Genomic DNA, 20,551 nt, shown 5'->3' with positions numbered 1-20,551 from the left:
TACAGATGTTCTCATAAATACAATAGATGAAAATACAAAATTGTTGAAGAAAACACTATCAGCCAAAATTCTACATCTACTAAAATTACAACTAACATGCGAAAGGAATTATACAAGAGCGCATTTATACATCATTAAAAATGTAATGCAATGTGAATATTCAATAATAGGTAGAGTGGTGAACGTTAAACAAGTGTATAAAGCGATTACTTAATAATAATAATTTTGGATAATTTATATAGCGCCATTTTCGAAAATTACTACCTCAAGGGCGCTTAAACATGTAAGGATTATGATTTTAAAATGATAATGATAGATAATAATAAAAATATTAAAGGAAGACGTTGTCTTTTTTTAAATTACCTAACGTCCAAGTGACTCTAATCTAGCTTCAGCTTATGCAACACCGCTTTTCATGGCCCCACTTAGGCTTCAAATTCATAAGTTTTATAGCGTAGGTATACCTACTCGTGAGTGGGTTTACTCTTTATGTTTAAAGTTACTATAATTTCATCTAATTTGTGGGTATAAATTCTAGGCAAAAACATTCGTTAAAACGTCGTTAATCGGCTGAGTCTGGGTCAGCCAAATGCCAGGTCGTAAGTCCTGGAATGCTCAGACATCCATATTATTGATGCGGAACGCATCGAAACACGTGTCACAATACATTTTAAGAAATAGGAATATTTACCAAGTACAACTTAAATTAAAATTGAAAAGATTTTACCACAAAGTGACTGCCAAATCAATTAATGAAATTCCGTATTATTTCCCATAAAAAACGATAGATGTTTCTTCTCAGCTACATAAGACATCCATAATATAGAAAGATATATGAGATTAGTAAATACTCTAAGTTCCATACCATCCTCTAAGGTCGCCTCTGACACCTTCAGGGTGTTCTATGGTCCCATAAACGTATAATGAAGTTCCTTGAAGTGTAGAAAATTTCTTTCCAAAGTTTTATGGCGGGCAATAATGTTCCTCGCGTGCTATAGATTTGAAATGTTTGGTCAGACATTTTTGTGTCCAATACCATACGGATGTTCAATTGTTTTATAATTTGAAACCGAACTATAAAGGAATTAAAAGGAACATGGCTGGAAGCTTTGTAGGGGAGGATCGCATTGTTTTGGTGACAAAGATAAAGGCGAATTGGGTGCTTACTCGGTCATTAAGAAGAATTCATTATCCATGAGCCCTACTGTGCTTTTATAAAATAGATGAAATTTTTGTAAAGGAACGTGCTCCTTATATATTATAATCACATAGAAACTGATATATTTGTTCCTGCTTACTGGAAAATGAAATTGTTTTAAAATTCGGAGTATCTACAACACAGAAGCGAAGCAACATGTTGTATCTATACTCGCAGTTGGAATTTACTTAGAACAGTGCGAAAGCTCCCTGCATTGAAAACATCAAGAAATTTCTCATATAAAATATTGACATATTACTTAGAAATGCTTGTAAGGAGATTTCACATTTTTAAGGTAAAAAATATCACAATTAAATCAAAGTATCTCATAAAAAAAACCTGAGCTTATTAAATGATAAATTTAACAAAAAAATATTTGTACTTTATGTCGGGACAGGTCAAAATTATGTAAAAAATCTTAATTCATGTGTATTTTAAATTCGATTAGCATCGAAACTCACGTCTTCACATTATTTTTGCTAAGGAGATACTCGCAATAACTTATCTCATTCAGCGTTGGGAAACGCTCCGATATTATTTTCAGAAATATATGTTGAGGTTTTATTTTTATTTTTTTAGAATATTCATAATTATATGGAAAAAATATTTTTTAAATATTTTTACCTTTCAATAATTAATTTCTTTTGACAACCATATACAGTGAAATCTCTATCTATCGTTCTTCGAATAGTCGTTTATTTCTTCTACCCCGAATTCATTTCATTAAAAAAATAGATCGCATCGATCGTTTCTATCCACCATTTTACCGCATTCATCGTTTAAATTATGCTACATGTTTGATATAATTTGTCTGTTTTTTTTACTTTTTTTTTAAATATTCTGAATTATGTTACATTCGACGACAATATTTCAACGATACAGACTATCGAAAGCGTGTGTGATGGATACAGCAGAAGAGGTCTGAAGATCTTTGGGTTCTGTTCAACTTTGTATTTTTTTTAATAAATACATTTACTAACATCTAAAACTTGTATTCTTGAAATTTCCACCTACTAATGGTTATGCAGATTGGGAGGACGGTATCTTTACTCGATCGTATCTCCTTGTGTATTGACTTCTTTATCCCGCATTCATTATTTTCCCGCATTCGTAGTTTATTTCAATTGGTCCCTTTAAAAACGATAGATAGAGGTTTCACTGTAATTATTTTTAAGAAAAACTCAATTTTCAATGCAAAAACGGTGTTTTAAGAAAAATATTCATTTACATAAAATGTTACCTGGATTTAGAGAAAATTAAGTAGCGACTTAACGAATACTGGGCCTTAATACTTGTAGTCTCTAGCTGTTGTATAATTAGCGTTCAATTTTTATGAAGTTTGAATAATGATTTGAATATTAATTTAATTCAGCAGCTTAAATGTTTCATAAAGGGGTGATTACGATTAAACGAGGATAACGTAATTAGTCATAATAATAATAATTACAGAAAACATTAGCTTGACGTGGAAGAATTGAGCATACATCACCCAGATAATATAAGATTCAGTTTTTTAAATGAATTTAAATGGATATGAATAAAATTAAAGCGAAGCATAGAGTTGGCAAAAGAAGAATGAAAGTAGGCTGAAGGCAGTCGAAATACGATCTCTCAGACAAATGTGCGACAAAACATTCGTCTGAGGGATCGATGTATGATAGATGTTTGAATGGTTATATAAGGAAAGAATGCAGGGCTGAGATAAGCATTATCGAAAAAATTAAGAAATGTGTGTTGAGATGGTTTGGTCATGTGGAACGAATAAGTGAGGAAGGAACGGTGAAACAAATTTACTAGGCGAATGCAGTTGGGAAAAGAAGTAGAGGAAGGTTGAAAACTTGCCATAATCAAGTATGTCAAATATTTGAAAGCGGCCGGGTCAGGAGTCGAATAATAGGCGGGTATGGGGTAATGAGGCGATGCATGAATGTGGACGAGGCGAAGAATGTTTGCAAAGACATAGTGGTACGGTGTTCTGTTCTCTCTGCCTACCCCCGCGGAAAAGCGGCGTGATGGTTAGTTAGGTAGTTAATATCTGTGCTTTTTTCACATTAAATTGTGCTTGTAAATGCATTTTTCATAGGTTATAATATTCATAAAGGTATTTATTACATTACTATATAACAGATCGAGAGGAAAGCGTAATAATACGGCGGCTCCACTTTTCCCCCTTCAGAATCAGCCAATTGACAACGTTTTTCCGTAAAAAAAAATTTATCTATCATTATTACTTTCATATCATAATCCATATCTGTATAAGCGCTCTTGAGGTAGTATTTTACGAAAATGGCACTATATAAATCATCCAATATTATTACTATTATTTTTTTTAAATTTTATTGCAATATACGTATATTGACGACGTTTTGTACATGTGTTTATAATAATAATAATAAAACCCTTATCCGCACCCCAATGGTGCATAGGGCACTGCGTCGTATAAACGCAGTGTTATCTTGACCGTTTTACACATGAAGGAAAGGTGATCAGCCCTCCGCTTCAGGTACCAGTCTAGGGTAATATTAAATAAATATTACTCTGAAAAAATCACTTATATTTATTTTACCCCCCTTGGGAATCGAACTCGGTACCTCCAGAACGGTAGCCGAGCGTGCTGACCATTACACTACGGAGGCGGACAATTGTACATGTGTTTAAAATGTGTAAATTTTATTTTCTAAATTAAAACAATGCATTCTAAGATCATTGTTTTAAGGCTGTAAAAACACATTCTCGCGTCATACTATAGAATGTATGCAAAATGACAGTTTGATTGACAGTCGAAAAGGTACCAGCATTAGGAAAACCACGGGACAGAAGTCCAAAGTGAGGTTGGGCTTCCCAACACAAGAAATTTAAATAACGCACAAAAAAATAAAAGCGTCTGAGCCAAAAAGTCTTCTTGTATCACAGATATAATCCCCAAGGGCCTTGTCTTCAAATGTTTCTTTTTATTCCCTGCCTTTTCAGTACTACCAAGTGTTTTTGCGAGATGTCGAAGTGAGATTGTCAAGGGCGAAATGTGCTCACGGGAGGTATATTGTGATGATATTGTGATTGCATATTAGTCTATTGAATTTTTATGGCACCCGTCCATATTTTGACATAACGTGCACCTAAACACACAAAAGACAAAAGGTTCCTTCGCACTTGCAATTAGGAAATTTATGAATCATAAATTTTGACGTTGGGATGTCGATGGCTGCAATGGATACTGAAGCATTGTAAAGGAAGTGATTTTCTAAGAATGAGTCGTATTGATGCGCGTTGCTTGACTGTATGAAAGATTTGAATGAAAGTTTATAATTATTTTAAACATTATATGGCCATTTTTTAACACAATGTCCAATATGTATAATACATACATATATACCTACGTACTTAATGGACGTAGTCATTTACATATTTACATTTGAGTATACTCGTATATTATACATTATATACAATACATACGTAATTATGTACACGAAATAATTGGTAAATATCGAGTATGTATTAGCATTAATATATATGTACAGTGATATCCAAATGTTTTCTAGTAATATAACTACAATATTATGTATATTTAAAAATATTTTTAGGTATATAACAATTTGTAAAATATGTAATGTATTATGTTTATAAATTATATAAAAAAGAAAAATAATAATTTTCAAATTTTGTTTTTAAAATTATAGATTTTTTAATTAAATATCATTGTGCATCATCAGTCAGGTTGAATATACGATTTGACACACTCTACATGCAGTTTTTTTTCAGATTCTATATATTTTTTTAATAATCTGAAAAATCAATAATTTTATCAATTGTTTTTGTGTTCATTTTTCATATTGCCGTATTATCTAAATATATACGTATTTTTTTGTTCGTAAGTTAATAAGTTAGCACCAATGTCGTCAAAATCAGTCGGTACATAAATGTTTAAAGGTTCTATTGTCTGTTCCAACTCCAGAATCGAACCCGGTTACTCGAACTCCATTACGGTAGAAGTCCCGACCACTACACTACGGAGGCGGACAACATACAATTCACAACCTGTTAAAGGTATGCAGGGACTTCCATGTACTTATTAGCATTTATTACGATGTCAGCTTCACAAAACAAACTTTAATTTGGGAAAAATTATAATACCCTTTCAGTCGCACTTAATTATGGCGATAAATCTCTTTATTAGAAAGACTCGACTGAGCGCGAAGAAAGGTCGCGCGATTGTGCTGGACATAATGGCGGAGACCTCTCGCTGCTGGTCGCATAACTCTTGTTTTCATTTCCTGTCTCGTAAATATTTTAATTAAGACTTGAGCGGATAACACGTCTACTTCGCGCACAATAAGCTCCAGGATTTCTTATTAAAATGCATTTCTTAAGAGCCTCCATTTGATCCACCCGCGCTCTTGAATTGCGACAAAAAATAAAACGGAAAAAAGTGCCATGTAAAATATTTCAGTGATCAAAAAAGTGAATACGGTGGAACCTCGCTATTTGTACAAGATGGTGGGTATGCGAATATCAAATCACGTTATCCATTTATAAAGTATACCCACATATTACAACGTAAGTACGTACCTAAATTGGATTAATCCATTGCCTCCTTGATAATTCTCTAATTAATAAGAACTCTACCGACTAATTATAGTTTATTCAAGCGAATACCAATACCTTAAAAGGATTGCTATTGCACATAGGTACTTAATATACTTCATGGGACTCCTACATTTTAGCAGTGTATAAGTTACACAATCTATTACGAGTAGGTACATATAGGTATGCATCCCTCAGACCCCTAGCTATTACAACCATTTTCCTCTTTCCTATATGTGATTCCTTCGGCCATATAGCAATAATGTCAAAGTTTAACCATGAACTCCTTCATTTTCGTCATCTGTATCTATCCCTTTCATAGACTGTCGGGGTCAACTCTCCTCGTCCTCAGGTTGTAGATCCTTCTGTCATGGGCAACGTTACCTAGGTCATATTTCCTTTCTGCAGCAACCATGAATTCTTTGGTCTTCCTCTAAATGTCTTTCGAGGAAGTTTGCCTGCTTCGCAATATGATCAGGTTCTCTGCGTCCTATATGCCCATACCATCTCAATTCCCTTTTATACGTATAATTTTATTTAAAAAGCTGGATGAATGCCGAGTTCATCTCATTATGATTTTAATTAGATACATTTATTCCAAATGATCCGGGTATTTTTTTTAATATACGAATTATAACGCCTCTCCCTAACGTGCCGACAAGTGTGGACACATCTAATCGACACAAACATAATAATGTTATTAACTAATTTATTGGAATATGAAATATCCCTCAGCTTTATCAGCCGCTCCCGATGTCATAGGAGCCGTTAATCCTTTCCCAATATAACGCTGAATGGGACACGAAATTCAGACACACCTTTGATCCGAGCCGCCGAGCTCGCTTGATAATGGAACCACAGCCTACCTGAGATTGGTTGGCCGGTTCTCGCGAGACCCCATTATTTGTATTTATGAATTATATCGTTTTGTGCTATTAGGTAACTCGATACTTGTGTGTTGTGCCCCAACACCGACGCTCCGTGTTTTACAACATCCCGCCTTGTGTACAGCTCTTTTCCGATCGTCGCTACCACCGATCCGGAGCGGAAAGGAAAACCGCCCTTACCACGTGAGGATAGGGGTGAAATTCACATAAGGGGATACCCGTTTTCACGCCTGACAATTGAATGGCTGCCGAGGCATTCAACGCGCAGAATGATTGCTCGCATTATGAACTTATTTTACTATTTACATATTACCCCTTGCGCCGATTGTTTGGGGATGCTTGAATGGGTATAGCGGACGCGAAGCCTGTAATTTGGATCATGGAACCGAAGGCTTATTAATAGAGCCATTCCAATGATGGGACAAAGGTTTCTTATTAAAACTTAATACTCAGCTAAAAAAAAAACAGTGCGTAATACGTACTTATCTAAGCGTCTTCTCACTTTAAAATAATATTTATCATAATTTTGAATAATTTATATTGCCCTATTTTCGTAAAATGTTACTTCAAGGGCGCTTAAAAATAAGTCGACAAGCATATTTTGTTCATTATGAAATAATGTTCAACGTGGATTTTTGTAGTGTCTCTCCGCGCTAGGACTAAGATTCTATGAGGAAATTAACTACGGAGTGTAGATAACTTTAACTTTGCTGTAATTAGTTTTAAATAATAACGTCTTAAAAATCTATAATTTTAAATTCATGAAAATACTGATCCAAAAGCAATTTCAAATCAAATATATAATAAGGTCATAATACATAAGGTCTGAAACAAAATGTCTATATCACGTAGTTAAAACGATAATTTCCATGCATGCAATGGATTTCATGCGCATGTACCTATTAGTAATTTTGGTCACTAAATGAAAAATATAACCCATCCGCTCTCAAATGGCGCATCGGCTCAATGCAGTGTTAATTTGATTTCTTATAAAATGAAACCAAAATGATCAGATTTGATGGAATACATATAACGGATATAAATAAGTTTTGGGTGAAGGACATTTCTTGAGGTACATCCCTTGAGTCCTCAAAGGCAATTATTTTAACGAGGTTTTGATGTATAACGTTAAACACGCTTAAAGTGCCTGAGAAATTATAGCAGATAATTTACGTCAATATAATATTTTTTCTTTGTTTCATACCTTATGTAAGTAATGGTGCATAGTGTACAGGGTAAAGCGTTACCGCATGTGGCAGAATTTTTCAAAACTATCAGCAAAGCTATAAATAAAAGGCCTTAAATGGATGCATAAAACCCTGCCTGACACATCTAATAAAATATGCGCCTATAGATAAATATGTAAATATATAGGCCGTAAGTTGCCATAGATACCTCTAAAAATTTCCGCCATAAATCCGCATAAGTTTCCACCAGAGGCTCAACAATATGGTGACTATTTTTTACCTAATTTAACCAGTGCATGCCATGCGCAAAAAAAATCCGCAAGTTACTATTTTCAGAGATTTTTAGTTTATTTGATAAATTAGACACCAATTACAAAGTATACAAGGTACTTGCTTAATATCTAATATTATGCAAGTACTTTCATGTAGATTAAATGGAACCTCTGCAGAATTTGAATTATCCCGCCATTTCAATAAGTCACTCGTATATTTTGACATATCGTTAGGTTACTTTGAAATGGTTCCTAGAAATTTAAACTTAAAAAGAAACCTAACAAAATTTCATATTTAAGCATATATTTTATATTAAATACTTATATTAAATGCCACATAAATGATGGATTTTTGTAATTATGATTTTCGAATGGTTATAAAGTTGATTTCAGAGAGGTAAAAAAAGTTTCATTCCAGTGTGATAGTAATCATGCAATTCGACAGTGGGTGATCTTGTAAGTAGAATTGGTGGGTGCGTTACGTTACAAAAATGCATGAATAAATTTTGTTCTATTTTTATTCCTTTTACAGAAAACTTTGATGAAGTCTACACGCTGCAAGAATCAAATAATATTTTTGAAGCGAATTATGGGTTAATTCGCATTGGTATTATTAACTGAACTTTATACATTGATAGAAGATTATGCCAAGACGTTTGCATGTGAGAATTCATTCGTTTATTGTGCAAGTATACGATCATATAGATATGTAAATAATTTGTTTTCTGAAATACCTAAAATAAATAAAAAGTAAAAAATACATATTAGTGACATCTATGAGCATACAATCGATTTATTTTCAAATGATGGCGCTGCATCACATTTTTTAATTTCAAACCTTATTTCTCAGCGGATTTCCAGCAACAGATGGAACCTATACATCTAAAAATTAAAAGTCCACACGGGGTTAAACTTTTTTTATGTGATTAGAAAATGACAATGTATATTTTCTACCATATAAACATTAAAATCAATGGCGTAGCAGGGTAAGTTTTAGTGTAATAAAACCATAATATAACTTTTTTTTTAAATGTATTTAATACTTAAAATAAACCTGAATTCAAACATAAAAAATTCCCATATTGATTGCTGCATAAAAGAAACATAGCTTCATTACATAATTCATTATCACACAGCATTTTATGCATTGGTGAATTGAGGTTTATTATCAATAGGTTTATTTACAAAGCTGTCTTAAAAATATTTAAATACACATAAATATTTTTATTATTCCTAAGTATCCTTACTCTTTTCTGTAAAAACCTTTATCGCGCTAGGAAGGAAAGTTATTTTAATTGGTTTCACATCAAATTCTTCATTGTCTATTGCAAACCAAATTTCTTTGCCTTCTTTAGAAACATTCAAGGGGTATAATTCCAACGATCTTGCTGTTATTACTTCATTTACGGTTGGTGGATTCTTATTAAGCCGTTTCCAACCCTCAGTTACAAACTCAAAGTATCCTAAATTCATTTTACCTAAGCTTATTGACAAATGCGGTGGAACTTGCATATTTCCATCATTCAAGGTAAGATTGACTTCAGTTGTTTTAAAACACTTTTCTTCAACTTTAGTGCAGACTTGATTAGATATTCCTGTGTAATCTTTGCCTGTAGAGACTTCATCCTTGACTTTGGGCATGATCAAATCGACCCACCTTGCCTTCTGGGGTTGTTTCAGCAATGCAGATCTACAATTGTTGCAGCCTTCACACGGCGGGGTGTACTTAATAGTTCCTTTGCAATCCCAAGAGAGAGAGCTTTTATAGCCATTAAAAAGGTACGAAGCGTATTCTCTCAGACTACCATAGAACCAATACTTATCCCTCTTGGCATACACATCCCTAAATGCCCCCCATTCGATTGCAGCAGCCGCGTAAATAGGTTTAGCCGGAATATCTGTCTCTGTCTGAATGGCCTCTATCTTCATTATATTCTTTGGTTGAGAGTGGTTCTTAATAACAGCCATTGTAGCATCAGTAAGTTGTTTAATTTTAGGTAAGGTATTACCAATAGGAAAAAGTTGATTGCCGACCAGATTTCTTCTTCCTAGAGGCAGAATTCCTATGGTTCGTTTACACTTATTTTCATCGTCTCTGAGTAATCCTATAATAAACATAAAAATCAAAGTTAAAACTAGTGTATTTAAAGAAATCTATGAGATATTAATTGCAAGTTACTTTAGGAACTATAATACATATCGTAGTCATACAGGAGAAAGTGACCAAGAGCATTTTTTTTTACAAAAATATGATCATTGACTATTTCGTATCTTACTAGTTTAATATTGCCCTGAAAAAAATCTCAAAGGAATTTAAACTTGGAAGTATAGTATATTGACTTATTAAAAATGACTAACTGCATTGTTGTTTATTTTCTTGCTAAGCAAAAGTGGCTTAAATGATCCTCCTGAACATTTTACGTTTTGTCAGTTGGTCACTTTCTCCTGTACGACTACGATATATTTTAAATATGAAAGTACATTGTGACAAAAATTGTGTAAATGTTTATAGTTGTACATATTGTCCATATAAACTTCAAGTGTATTTTTGAAAAAGATGAATTCTACGTGACTTAATTTTATAATCATACTTTTTTCATTTTCAATAATCAATATCTTGTATGATATAATAAATATCCATAATTATCAAACCAAAGTTATGATTGTTGTTGTAACATTTTTTATTAAATGGAAAGGGTATATTTCTTAACTATGTTGGTAACAATTCTAAATGAATTATTTTGTATTTAAATAGAAAATAATTCTAAAAACCTGTTATCGCTTCACAAACGGTCCCATCTCCTCCTGCTACAACAATGGACTGATTTTCAGGCAAATCTTTCACCAACTCTTTAGCGTGACCTTCTGCATTAGTTTGAAGTAATGTTACGCTGATCCCAGCCAAGTGAAATAATGGTTCACAATACTTTTCATAATCCGTTTTAGCTGTCCTCTTATTAGCTGCAGGGTTTAAAATAACGGTTATAGATCGAGGACTCTCTGTAACTGGCAATCGCTCTTCACCGTATTTAACAGCTTCTTCGCAACGAACTTTCATAAAAGCATTTGTGCTGAAATAAATAATAAATTTGTTATTTTAACTAGAAAACATACGTTTAGATGGAACTATAAATAAGCGGCAATAAACTTACTCATAGTTGCCTTTAGCAGAGGAAACCGCATAAGATAAAACTAAAGCGCCAAACGTGGATTTCTTCCAATGATTTCGAAGCGTTTTAGCAGTTTTTAATACAGCAGCCATTTTATTATTAAATCATTTACGGAACAGATATAATTGAACAACTTTATAAAAATATCTTATCAGAATCCGACATGAGCTAACCTACAAATTCAAAATCTCAATTTTGACAGATACAATAATATTTTATATGTAGGTATTATTTTGTCTATGAGAAATTTCAATGCCTCCCAAATAAATCCAATCAGTGCCAACTGGCGTCAAGTGTCGAGGATCAAAATAAAACCCAAAGGGTAAGTGTCGGTACGTTTTTATTTTATTTGATGTAAATGAAAACTAACTAAACAAACACACCGCTTCCCTGTAGGGATTGGCAGAGAGAAAAGAACACCACACCAATCTTCCATTTCAAACAATCTTTGCCTTTTCCATGTATCCCCTTATACATACCCTTTGATTATTCCAACTCCTTATCTGACCATATTAAGTAATTTAAATTCTTAATCATTGCAAGTTTTCTATCATTATTCGATGGGATTTCCGAATTTGGGGCCATGGCATCAGAAACATTTTTTAGTCTTGAAAATACGAAATATTTTCTGTTCGAATAAAGAATAACCATGGGCACGTTGAAATGGGAACTGAACGGAGCATTTCGTCGTAACATCGTTCGTGGTGAGCGCTCCGACTATGGATGGAGCGCTCGGCTCGCTGTATTGACTATACGAATGCTCGCATCGTAACGTTATGACGAAATGTCTCCGGTCAGTACCCACTATTAGGGCGTTTGTGCACTACACGGAATTATATGGAATTTTACCGTCCGGCACGTCAGTTAGCGTTTTCAAACGATGATTAGCTTGTGCTTTTATCCATTTTTTTTGGATCGGTGGTCTTGATCAGTGCGTAAACACGTTGCGCGTAAATTCGATCACGTTTAACCGTCGTAGTCGCTTTCATTTTTTAAAACCGGACTGCTGGACGGTAAAATTACGGGTAGTGCACAAACGCCCTTAGGTTTAGAGTTGCTCGGTGCATTCAAAGGTTCGGTTTTGGAAATCGAATACTGAAAACGTACATTTGCCTCCTCCTAAAATTACTCCTACCAAGGTTTTCATTTTGTCTCTGGTACTCTACTGTCAAGTGTCAAACTTCTGTCAAACTTCCATCACATGTTGTCGGTATCGTGTATTTATTTTGTGCTCTGTATTGTCCAATGGAAATTATTGTGAAAGCTTTAAAATGAATCATGTCTCATTATTGAACATTATTCATTGTAGCTGAAGTATGTATGTGATTTCGAAAACGATTCCTGTAAAATAGAGAGTTACGAGAGGTATACAATGAATAACCTAAAAAAGCTTAAAGAACTGACCGAAGATGCCGGCTTTCTACAACCTTTGGACATGCTGGATTTAGATGAATCCATAATCGATGAAAAACTAGAAATTCTTATGAAAAAACCGGTTCCAACGCGTAACCATTTAAAAACCATAATTACTTTTCTAAAATACAAATACATGATATGTTTGCAAGAAGACACCGATTGTGACAATGATGTATACATCACTTTTTCGATTAAACTGTTGTTGTCTGGCTCGTCCGAAAATTATGATGTTTTACTAGAAATTTTGACAGTTTCCTTATTATTATGCCCTGACAGACTGCATAATGTCGTAGAACACATTCTTCAGCAAGTAATGACAATTCACAATTTGAATTCGTCCTCGTTCGAAGACTCGTCTCTACTTTTTAAAATTATTGACACAATTTTGGAACTATGCATCGAGAACAAAGTCACAGTCTACGCCAACTTCTTATACAGCGAATTAGAAAAAATTATCATTGATCATGAAAAGCTTGTTGCCACTCAGTTTTTTTCAAAAACAGTTCCATTGTTTATTAATTGTTGTCGGGACTACAATGTTTTAAATATGATTTGGGACCGAATTTTAAGCAGACAGAACATGTTGAACAAAAATGATTTTATTATTTTATGCTCATTATCTGAATTTTATTTACCATTAACAACTGACCACACGTTTGGAAAAATTGAGAGCACTGTTCTAGAGACATGGGAATTTTGGAATGTGATCAATCATGGATTTTTACATGAAGATTATTCTGTGCGAAAATGCTCTATTTATCTCGCCAGGAGAGCTATCCATTGTGCAAATGATAAAGAAATATCTGTTTGCAAATCACAAGGCGAAGAGCCATTATTTTTCTGGAACAAAGGGAATAAGAATGCAGTGGAATATTCGTGGTTTGCTCTCTTCACCCTATTGGAAACACTAGAAGAGAAACAATCTCATCTTGTTCTTTCAGCATTAAAACTATTCAATAATTTATCAAGTTTACATCCTTCGTGGTATAACTGCGCTTTGGTCAGAACATTTTCTCATGACGCCAATGCTGTGGTGCAAAAAGCGATTGAAATCGCTTTGACAAACAAAAAGCCAAATTTAAGAATTGATGAATTCCCATTCAAACAGTTGATTATTGCACTTGACAGTACATATTTGTATGAAAATATTCATGATTATGAAAAAAATCAATTGATGCCATTGTTAAAAACATTCTTGGGTAATATAGACAATATGAAAAACATAATCCTTACACTTCCGTCTGTGAACTTATCACCTATTCCAAAGTTTTATATATCATATGGCTTGATGTCGGTTCCTATGTTAAAAGATTTGAAAATTTCATTGAAAACAGTAGTTTCAGGCTTTTTTGGTTCAAATTCACCAATATTAAATAATGCCATGATACAATGTGCTACAGAATGCTGTTTTTTTAACTTCGTTTTGAATCAATCCATTGAAATTCTTCAAGCAGAAACGTTAATGGAACTGGTTTCCCCCATTGCGATGAAAAAAATACTCACCCGAGGTAATTTATTTTGGAAAAAAATTATAGACTTTGTGAAAGGGAAAGATTTTAATACTGAAATTTATAAAATCATAATGGATAAATCATACATGGAAAATATCATCGATTACACACCCTTATCACATTTGTTATTAATTTTGTGTGATTCAAGTTCTGATCATATGTTACATGTTATCAGTAACATTAAAATGATGTTGATCCATTTGAGAGAATCTGAAAACAGAGAATACTCATCGAATAAGGAATTTGATAGCCATTTTTTCCTCATTGTCAATTTTATTAATGTTGTTGATGCCACTGAGGATAAAAACATGTTAAAAACAGAACTTTTGAGTAATGTTTTGGAAACTAATGGATATATCCTTCCAAGTTATTTGAAGACTCGTTTACGTAGTTCCACAGAAATAAAAGATTTGGAACTAATTAATCAATACATCAAAGGTTTAAGTATAATTGTGGACTACTGGAATAGACTAGATAATTTTTCTGTATCCATTAATCAATCATTGGAATCTCTATTTACTATGGCCGAATCCCTATTACGGACAAGTGAAAATTTATCACAGAAATATTTCTCTTTGAAAATCATATCAAGAGCTGTAACATTTTATACAAACAACGAAAGTTACGATAAAAATATCAGGACTAACAGAATTAAAATCCTATTTGACTTAACCCATGAAGCAAATACACCAAATAAAGATGTATCTGAAATTTCGAATGGCAAAACGATATCTGAATTCAACCGAGCTAAACTGCAAGTTTACATTTTATATTACTCTCAAATTGATAATTGGAGCTCCGATTGCATAAGTAAATTATACAAGGAAGTAATAGATCTTCTAGAAACAGGAGGTCATGGATGTTTACTCCCAATCATACAGCTGACTCAAATACTCTTACCAAACTTAGTTTTTTCTGAACTTATAAGTGAAACTCGAATTTTAGTAGACAGAATATGGAGAGAGTCGTTTGAATTGAGAAAAAATGAACAATTCAGAATATGTTTTAAGGCTTTTATAAAGATGCTGTTTCAAGGAAGTCTTTTACCATCAGATTTATTGTATTCAACTTTACTGGAATACGGAGAAAAGATATTTGATCTTGGCGAACAAGTTTCATACGTTGTGCAGGAACTTATGGAACATTTAGGAGTTGTCGTTACAAAAGGTGTTCCATTTCCTTTTACAACATTAATTTGTAAAGCCTTGTCATTTGGAATGTCTTTACGAAAAGATCAAAGGTATGTATGTACACATGCATTAATAAATTTTAAATTTTAATATTTTAATAGTCGTTTTTTCATTGTATATATTTTAATTGTTATCGTGGACTAGTATTTGAAGAATAAGACTATCACCTTGTATTTAATAGTCAAGATTATATATATTTTTTCTAGTATGGAAAATATGTGCATAAATTAGCCATTTAAGAAAATCATGGTATGTTTTTTAATATTTGAAGCACTAACTTTGCAATTTTCCGTTATATAACTCATTAAAAAAACTAACTAACCACCATTCCGCTTCTCCTCAGGGGTAGGCAAAGGGAATAGAATGCCACGCCATTCTGTCTTTGCATAAATTCTTCACCTGTTTCACAGCCACGCATCTTCTCATACTTACCTCTCAATTATTCCAACTTCTGACCTGTCCACTTTGAAGTATTTGAAGTACTTGAACATTCCAAGTTTTCCTGGAATAATCTAGTACTGTTCAACATTACAATTAAGTTAAACTAAAACATAAATCCAGTAATTTGAAAAAAAAATGCATTGTTGAATGCCCAATGAAATTATATGTTTTTTCCATAATTTATTTTTTTAAATATCTAATGAAAACATAGATATGATCTTTCTCCGTTGACAAAGCATCTAAATGGGACTCTGTAATACAAAAAATGTGTCATTGTAATTTCAAAAAAGTCAAATAAAAATAATATAAAATGAATTTGAAAAAATTACTTATTTGTGGGAATAAAATTATTTATGCTCTTTTTTCTTGTTACAGAATTGAATATGAATGCTGTGAATTTGTGATTAAAAATAACAATGATTTTATTATACCAGAAGAAGTCAAATAGTAAGTGGTTTAGTGTAACATATTTTTTTTAAATTTTGTTGCTAAAAATGCATTTTATCATTAAAAATGTTTTATTTTTATTTTTCAGCACAATAAATCCAGTTCCACAGATAAGAAGTGCAGCTCTTGAAATATTAAAAACACGGGATATTGGTGTTCACGCATTTATAACTTCTAATCTAAGAAACAGGGTTGACCTAATAAACAAACCGAGTAATAGATATCATGGCAATTCTATGCAACACAGATTGTTACTCAGGACACTGCAAAGTTTGCTTTTTTCGTTTAAAATTTATGCCGATGGCTGTCACGTTGATGATAGTGTTCGGTGGTGCATTCAACGCTTGGCCAAACAACCTCATCATATTAGTTCAAGAATTATGCTCGAGTGGTACATTGCCCTGTACATTATTCAAAAAGTAAGTTTACGTGACTATTCACCGTATGTGAAGCTAATTCTTAATTTAAAAACTGGTAGACATAAAAATCTCGGTGAGAGGTTATATAACGGTGAGTGGTTAAAAAAAAAAGTAAAAATGACTAACCACAAAGTAAATGCTTTTAATATTAATAATATTGAGAATACATATGTATTTAGAATAAGCTTCACATACGGTGTTTGAAAATGATGAGATTTTAAGAAATAGTGGATTTAAATAAATTCGGCAGTCACTTTGTGGTACAATCTATCCCACAAAGTGGCTGCCAAATCAATTAATGAAATTTTAAAATAAAAAAACATACTTCCTTTTGAAAAAGAGTTAAATTTTTTGTTTTAATGATTTGATGAAGAGGTTTGATAACATGGAAATCAGGAAGACTGTGAATTTACAGCGTTTACGACCTATCAACTGGCTAGCTTTTGTACCGAATTGTATGACGCGAAAAATATTTTTTTTTCAATTTTGCTTTTCTTATTTTTTTTTATGTTTTAGATGTTTTTTTTTCTTTTTCAATGATAAAATAATTAACACAATCACCTTTAATTTTTTTGTCGTTATTGTATCGTGTTAAACTTTAATTAATTTCTATCCTGAACTTTGTAATTATGTAGTATAATAATTTAATTTTCCAAGGTGTAATAATTTTAATAGATAACGTCATTGACCAATAATTATTTTTTAATAATTTTTTGTTTCAGAAATACACCTTCAATGACACAGTAGTAACTGACCTGCGTCTATCTGAAATACCACAAATATCATATTTTATGATTGTATATCAAACGATCAAGCATCAAATACTTAAAATGGATAATAAATCGGATGAAAACTTTAATTTCGGCATGAAATTATTTTTGCCCTACACAATGGGGCAATTGTTTAACATAAGACTTCATGCACAATATTTTTCATTAAAATTAAATGAATTGATGAGGGGTAATCCTGTTTGTAGCGATTATGCATTAATTTGTAATACAATTCAAACTACATTTGATTTGAGTTCCTCTGAAAAAAATCTAATTAAAATCAGTAACGATTTTTACGTGAACCATTTTGATGTATCGGATGGTCTCAGTGTGAATAGTATTTATTATAATATTCCACTTGCTACAGGCGTTGCTCAAGATGAACATGTGACTTTGACATTATCTAATGAAATCGATTCAGAATGTAATTTTATTAACATGAAAAATAGTGACAGCAATGAGAGTTTAAAAAGGAATGAAAAATTAGTGCAGGAAGAAATGAATAAATTGTGCAATCTTGAAAATCAAGCAGCGCTACCAAGTAATTTGAATATTCAGAAAAAGTTTGTACCGTGGAGGAACATGTTGGCAGATCTTGGCATACCTGTTGGAAAACAAATGGTTTGTAATTTTTAATTATTTAAATCATATCGCTCACTCCTTTCAAGAACGTCATAAATCAAAAATCGTCAATTTGCAGTTGTGCATGTTTTCGGAATGCCCAGATAATTTACTTTATCCTAACAAAAGCGGCATATTTTTAACTTAATATTTACCCGCTACAGGGCAGAAAGTGTAGTTTTTGCATTTTGAAGAAAAGGTATTGTTTCATTATTTTTTTAAATATACTAAATATTTTTCAAATGGAGAAAAAACCTTCAGGTTTTACCTAAAAAGATCTGTTGCACAGTAAAAAGTTCAATGAGTGGCTTGATATTTATTTTTAATACATTGTATTATATTTTTAAACTTTAAAAATGTTCTCCTGAAAAATCAAGTTTTTTTTATTTTAAACGTTGTTGAAAGGAGTGAGTGATATGTGTGAAATGATATCAGTCTTTTAACCAACGTTATTGTTTTATTTTAGAAAAATGATGATGGCAGTAAATTAATTGTAGTCGCATCCCTTATTGACCGAGCCCCCAATCTCGGTGGCTTGGCACGAACTTGTGAAGTTTTCAGCGTTAAAGAGTATGTTATTGACAGTCTGAAACACCTTGAAGATAAACAGTTCCAAACATTAAGGTAGATACTACATATTTACATGTTTTATTTTTACAATTCTTGTGTGTATATGTATTTTTTAAAAATATTAAATCTGTATCTGGTCTTCAATAATGAACGTATAAGTGTCACCTGTCAGGGAAACAATAAATCATGTTGATACGTTCATTATTGTAGACCAAATACAGATCTAAAAACTGTTTTGTACTGGGCTCAAGTAACACATTAAAGTTCAAGTAGCCCCGTTCTACTGTATTGTATTCTTTATGCAATTGATTTTGTTGTGCTAAAACTGCTAAGCTCAAAAAATTGCTTTTCAAACAATCTGAATCGAAATACAAAAAAATCTTCTAAATGATTGATACTTGATCACTTCCAAAATATTAATTGCTTCTCCTATAAAAAATTCCTTTTATGTATTCAGTCAGGATACTTCTGCATTCAGGTAAGAATCTAAATTTGGAATTCTTCATCGAGTACATGATTGAATATAATATTCAATATGTTATCTAAAAGTGGTAACTAGTTATTTTTGGTAAAAAACTTGATTTAATTTTTTATTTAATTTTTTATTTTAGTGTTTCATCTGAAAGGTGGATAAATAGTATAATTGAGATAGCTCCCGGTGTTGCCCTAAAAAAATACTTAATTGAAATGAAGAATAATGGCTATATTATAGTCGGCGCGGAACAGACGTCATCGAGTATAACATTAAATAATTTTAAATTCCCAAAAAACACATTACTCTTACTTGGGTATGTACATTTATGGTTTTATATAAATTTCATGCAGTTTTTTCAACTTAATGAAATAATATATCAAAATATGTTTTTCCTATTTCAGACATGAAAAAGAAGGTATTCCGTGTGATATATTAAGTTTTTTGGATTATTGCGTTGAAATCCCTCAACATGGATTGGTGCGATCTTTAAACGTCCATGTAACTGCCTCAATTTTTATCTGGGAATATACAAGACAGCATTCCTTATAATAATTTTGTTTCAACCTCTGAGTGTATGTTTTTATTTATTTATATTTTTTTAAACATGTACAAATAAGCATTTTTTGAAAAATAAATTTGTGATAATTATTGTGCACACTATAGTTTTATTGTTTATCAAGTTAACGAAAGTGGTTAAAATCAATGTACATGGTATATTCCGATATTCCGAAGATTATTTACTGTATGTACCGTATTGGGGACTGTCAGAAAGTCATCTTCATGGTCAGAATGTACATTTCTTTTATGAGAATGGCGGACTGCTTGACACAAAATATAATTACTTAATGTACAAACAAACTCTGTATAGAATAAATTTAAAAATGTAGTTTTTTCCACATAAATTTTATTTGACCAGCGACCGGGTTTCGTCGTGACCGACATCACCAGACTGGTGTGAGGCTAGATAAAATTTTATGTTATATACACAACAGAGCAAGGGTTGAAAACCATGATAAAAATTCTGACAAAATGAATATAAATTGAATGAGTTTACGTATTGTATTATAATAATAATTACATTTAAGTTATAGTTTACAAAACCTTTATGATTTGATACAATTTTATTTTAGAAATGGATTTTCTATGTAAATTTAAATGATATATGGATGAATCTGAAACTGTTGATTGACGACCTCTTCTACTGGACATAAGTATGGGGAAGTCTTGTATTATCTGAAACATAACAATTTTACGTGAGATTTAAGTACCTATTGTCTGTGTTCTAGTGGGTATAGTGAATGGATGTGTGTGATTTGGTCATTTGATATTTCTTTATTGGGGCAAATGTATAATGTATTTATTTCGAGGATTCCTAATTTATCTAATTTTCTACCTT

General features: G+C 32.2%; 2 protein-coding genes and 1 long non-coding RNA gene across 3 annotated transcripts; 2 read left to right on the top strand and 1 right to left on the bottom strand.

Moving 5' to 3' along the window:
- The first annotated feature begins 8,370 nt into the window (after positions 1 to 8,370).
- On the top strand, positions 8,371 to 9,111 carry LOC148312515 (uncharacterized). The gene is made up of 3 exons (XR_015839225.1): positions 8,371 to 8,581; positions 8,658 to 8,787; positions 8,976 to 9,111. It is a non-coding gene; the product is annotated as an uncharacterized LOC148312515 (long non-coding RNA).
- A 34-nt stretch (positions 9,112 to 9,145) lies between these two features.
- Positions 9,146 to 11,648, bottom strand: LOC148312514 (acylglycerol kinase, mitochondrial-like). The gene is made up of 3 exons (XM_088277178.1): positions 11,278 to 11,648; positions 10,898 to 11,196; positions 9,146 to 10,230 (listed from the first exon to the last, which is right to left on the bottom strand). Exons 1-3 carry the CDS (start codon positions 11,385 to 11,387, stop codon positions 9,359 to 9,361), a joined length of 1,281 nt encoding a protein of 426 aa, XP_088133304.1. The 5' UTR covers positions 11,388 to 11,648; the 3' UTR covers positions 9,146 to 9,358.
- An 806-nt stretch (positions 11,649 to 12,454) lies between these two features.
- LOC148312513 (tRNA (guanosine(18)-2'-O)-methyltransferase TARBP1) lies at positions 12,455 to 19,810 on the top strand. The gene is made up of 7 exons (XM_088277177.1): positions 12,455 to 15,462; positions 16,229 to 16,300; positions 16,389 to 16,719; positions 17,442 to 18,110; positions 18,577 to 18,734; positions 19,292 to 19,468; positions 19,557 to 19,810. Exons 1-7 carry the CDS (start codon positions 12,668 to 12,670, stop codon positions 19,702 to 19,704), a joined length of 4,350 nt encoding a protein of 1,449 aa, XP_088133303.1. The 5' UTR covers positions 12,455 to 12,667; the 3' UTR covers positions 19,705 to 19,810.
- Positions 19,811 to 20,551: the final 741 nt, after the last annotated feature.

The sequence above is a fragment of the Brachycentrus maculatus genome, unplaced genomic scaffold (assembly GCF_059751285.1).
Source record: "Brachycentrus maculatus isolate JH-2025_06_01 unplaced genomic scaffold, ASM5975128v1 h1tg000039l, whole genome shotgun sequence".
NCBI classification, from domain to species: domain Eukaryota; kingdom Metazoa; phylum Arthropoda; class Insecta; order Trichoptera; family Brachycentridae; genus Brachycentrus; species Brachycentrus maculatus.
Note: the sequence above shows the minus strand (reverse complement) of the source record. Positions and strands in the feature narration are given on the sequence as shown.

Coding starts and splice junctions, on each gene's coding strand:
- LOC148312513 (XM_088277177.1), top strand. CDS start 12,668: ATGAATAACCTAAAAAAGCTTAAAGAACTGACCGAAGATGCCGGCTTT. Junction 16,720..17,441: donor CCCTGTACATTATTCAAAAA/GTAAGTTTACGT, acceptor TTTTTGTTTCAG/AAATACACCTTCAATGACAC. Junction 18,735..19,291: donor AAACAGTTCCAAACATTAAG/GTAGATACTACA, acceptor TTTTTATTTTAG/TGTTTCATCTGAAAGGTGGA.
- LOC148312514 (XM_088277178.1), bottom strand. CDS start 11,387: ATGGCTGCTGTATTAAAAACTGCTAAAACGCTTCGAAATCATTGGAAG. Junction 11,197..11,277: donor TCTGCTAAAGGCAACTATGA/GTAAGTTTATTG, acceptor TATTTATTTCAG/CACAAATGCTTTTATGAAAG. Junction 10,231..10,897: donor CGTTTGTGAAGCGATAACAG/GTTTTTAGAATT, acceptor TGTTTATTATAG/GATTACTCAGAGACGATGAA.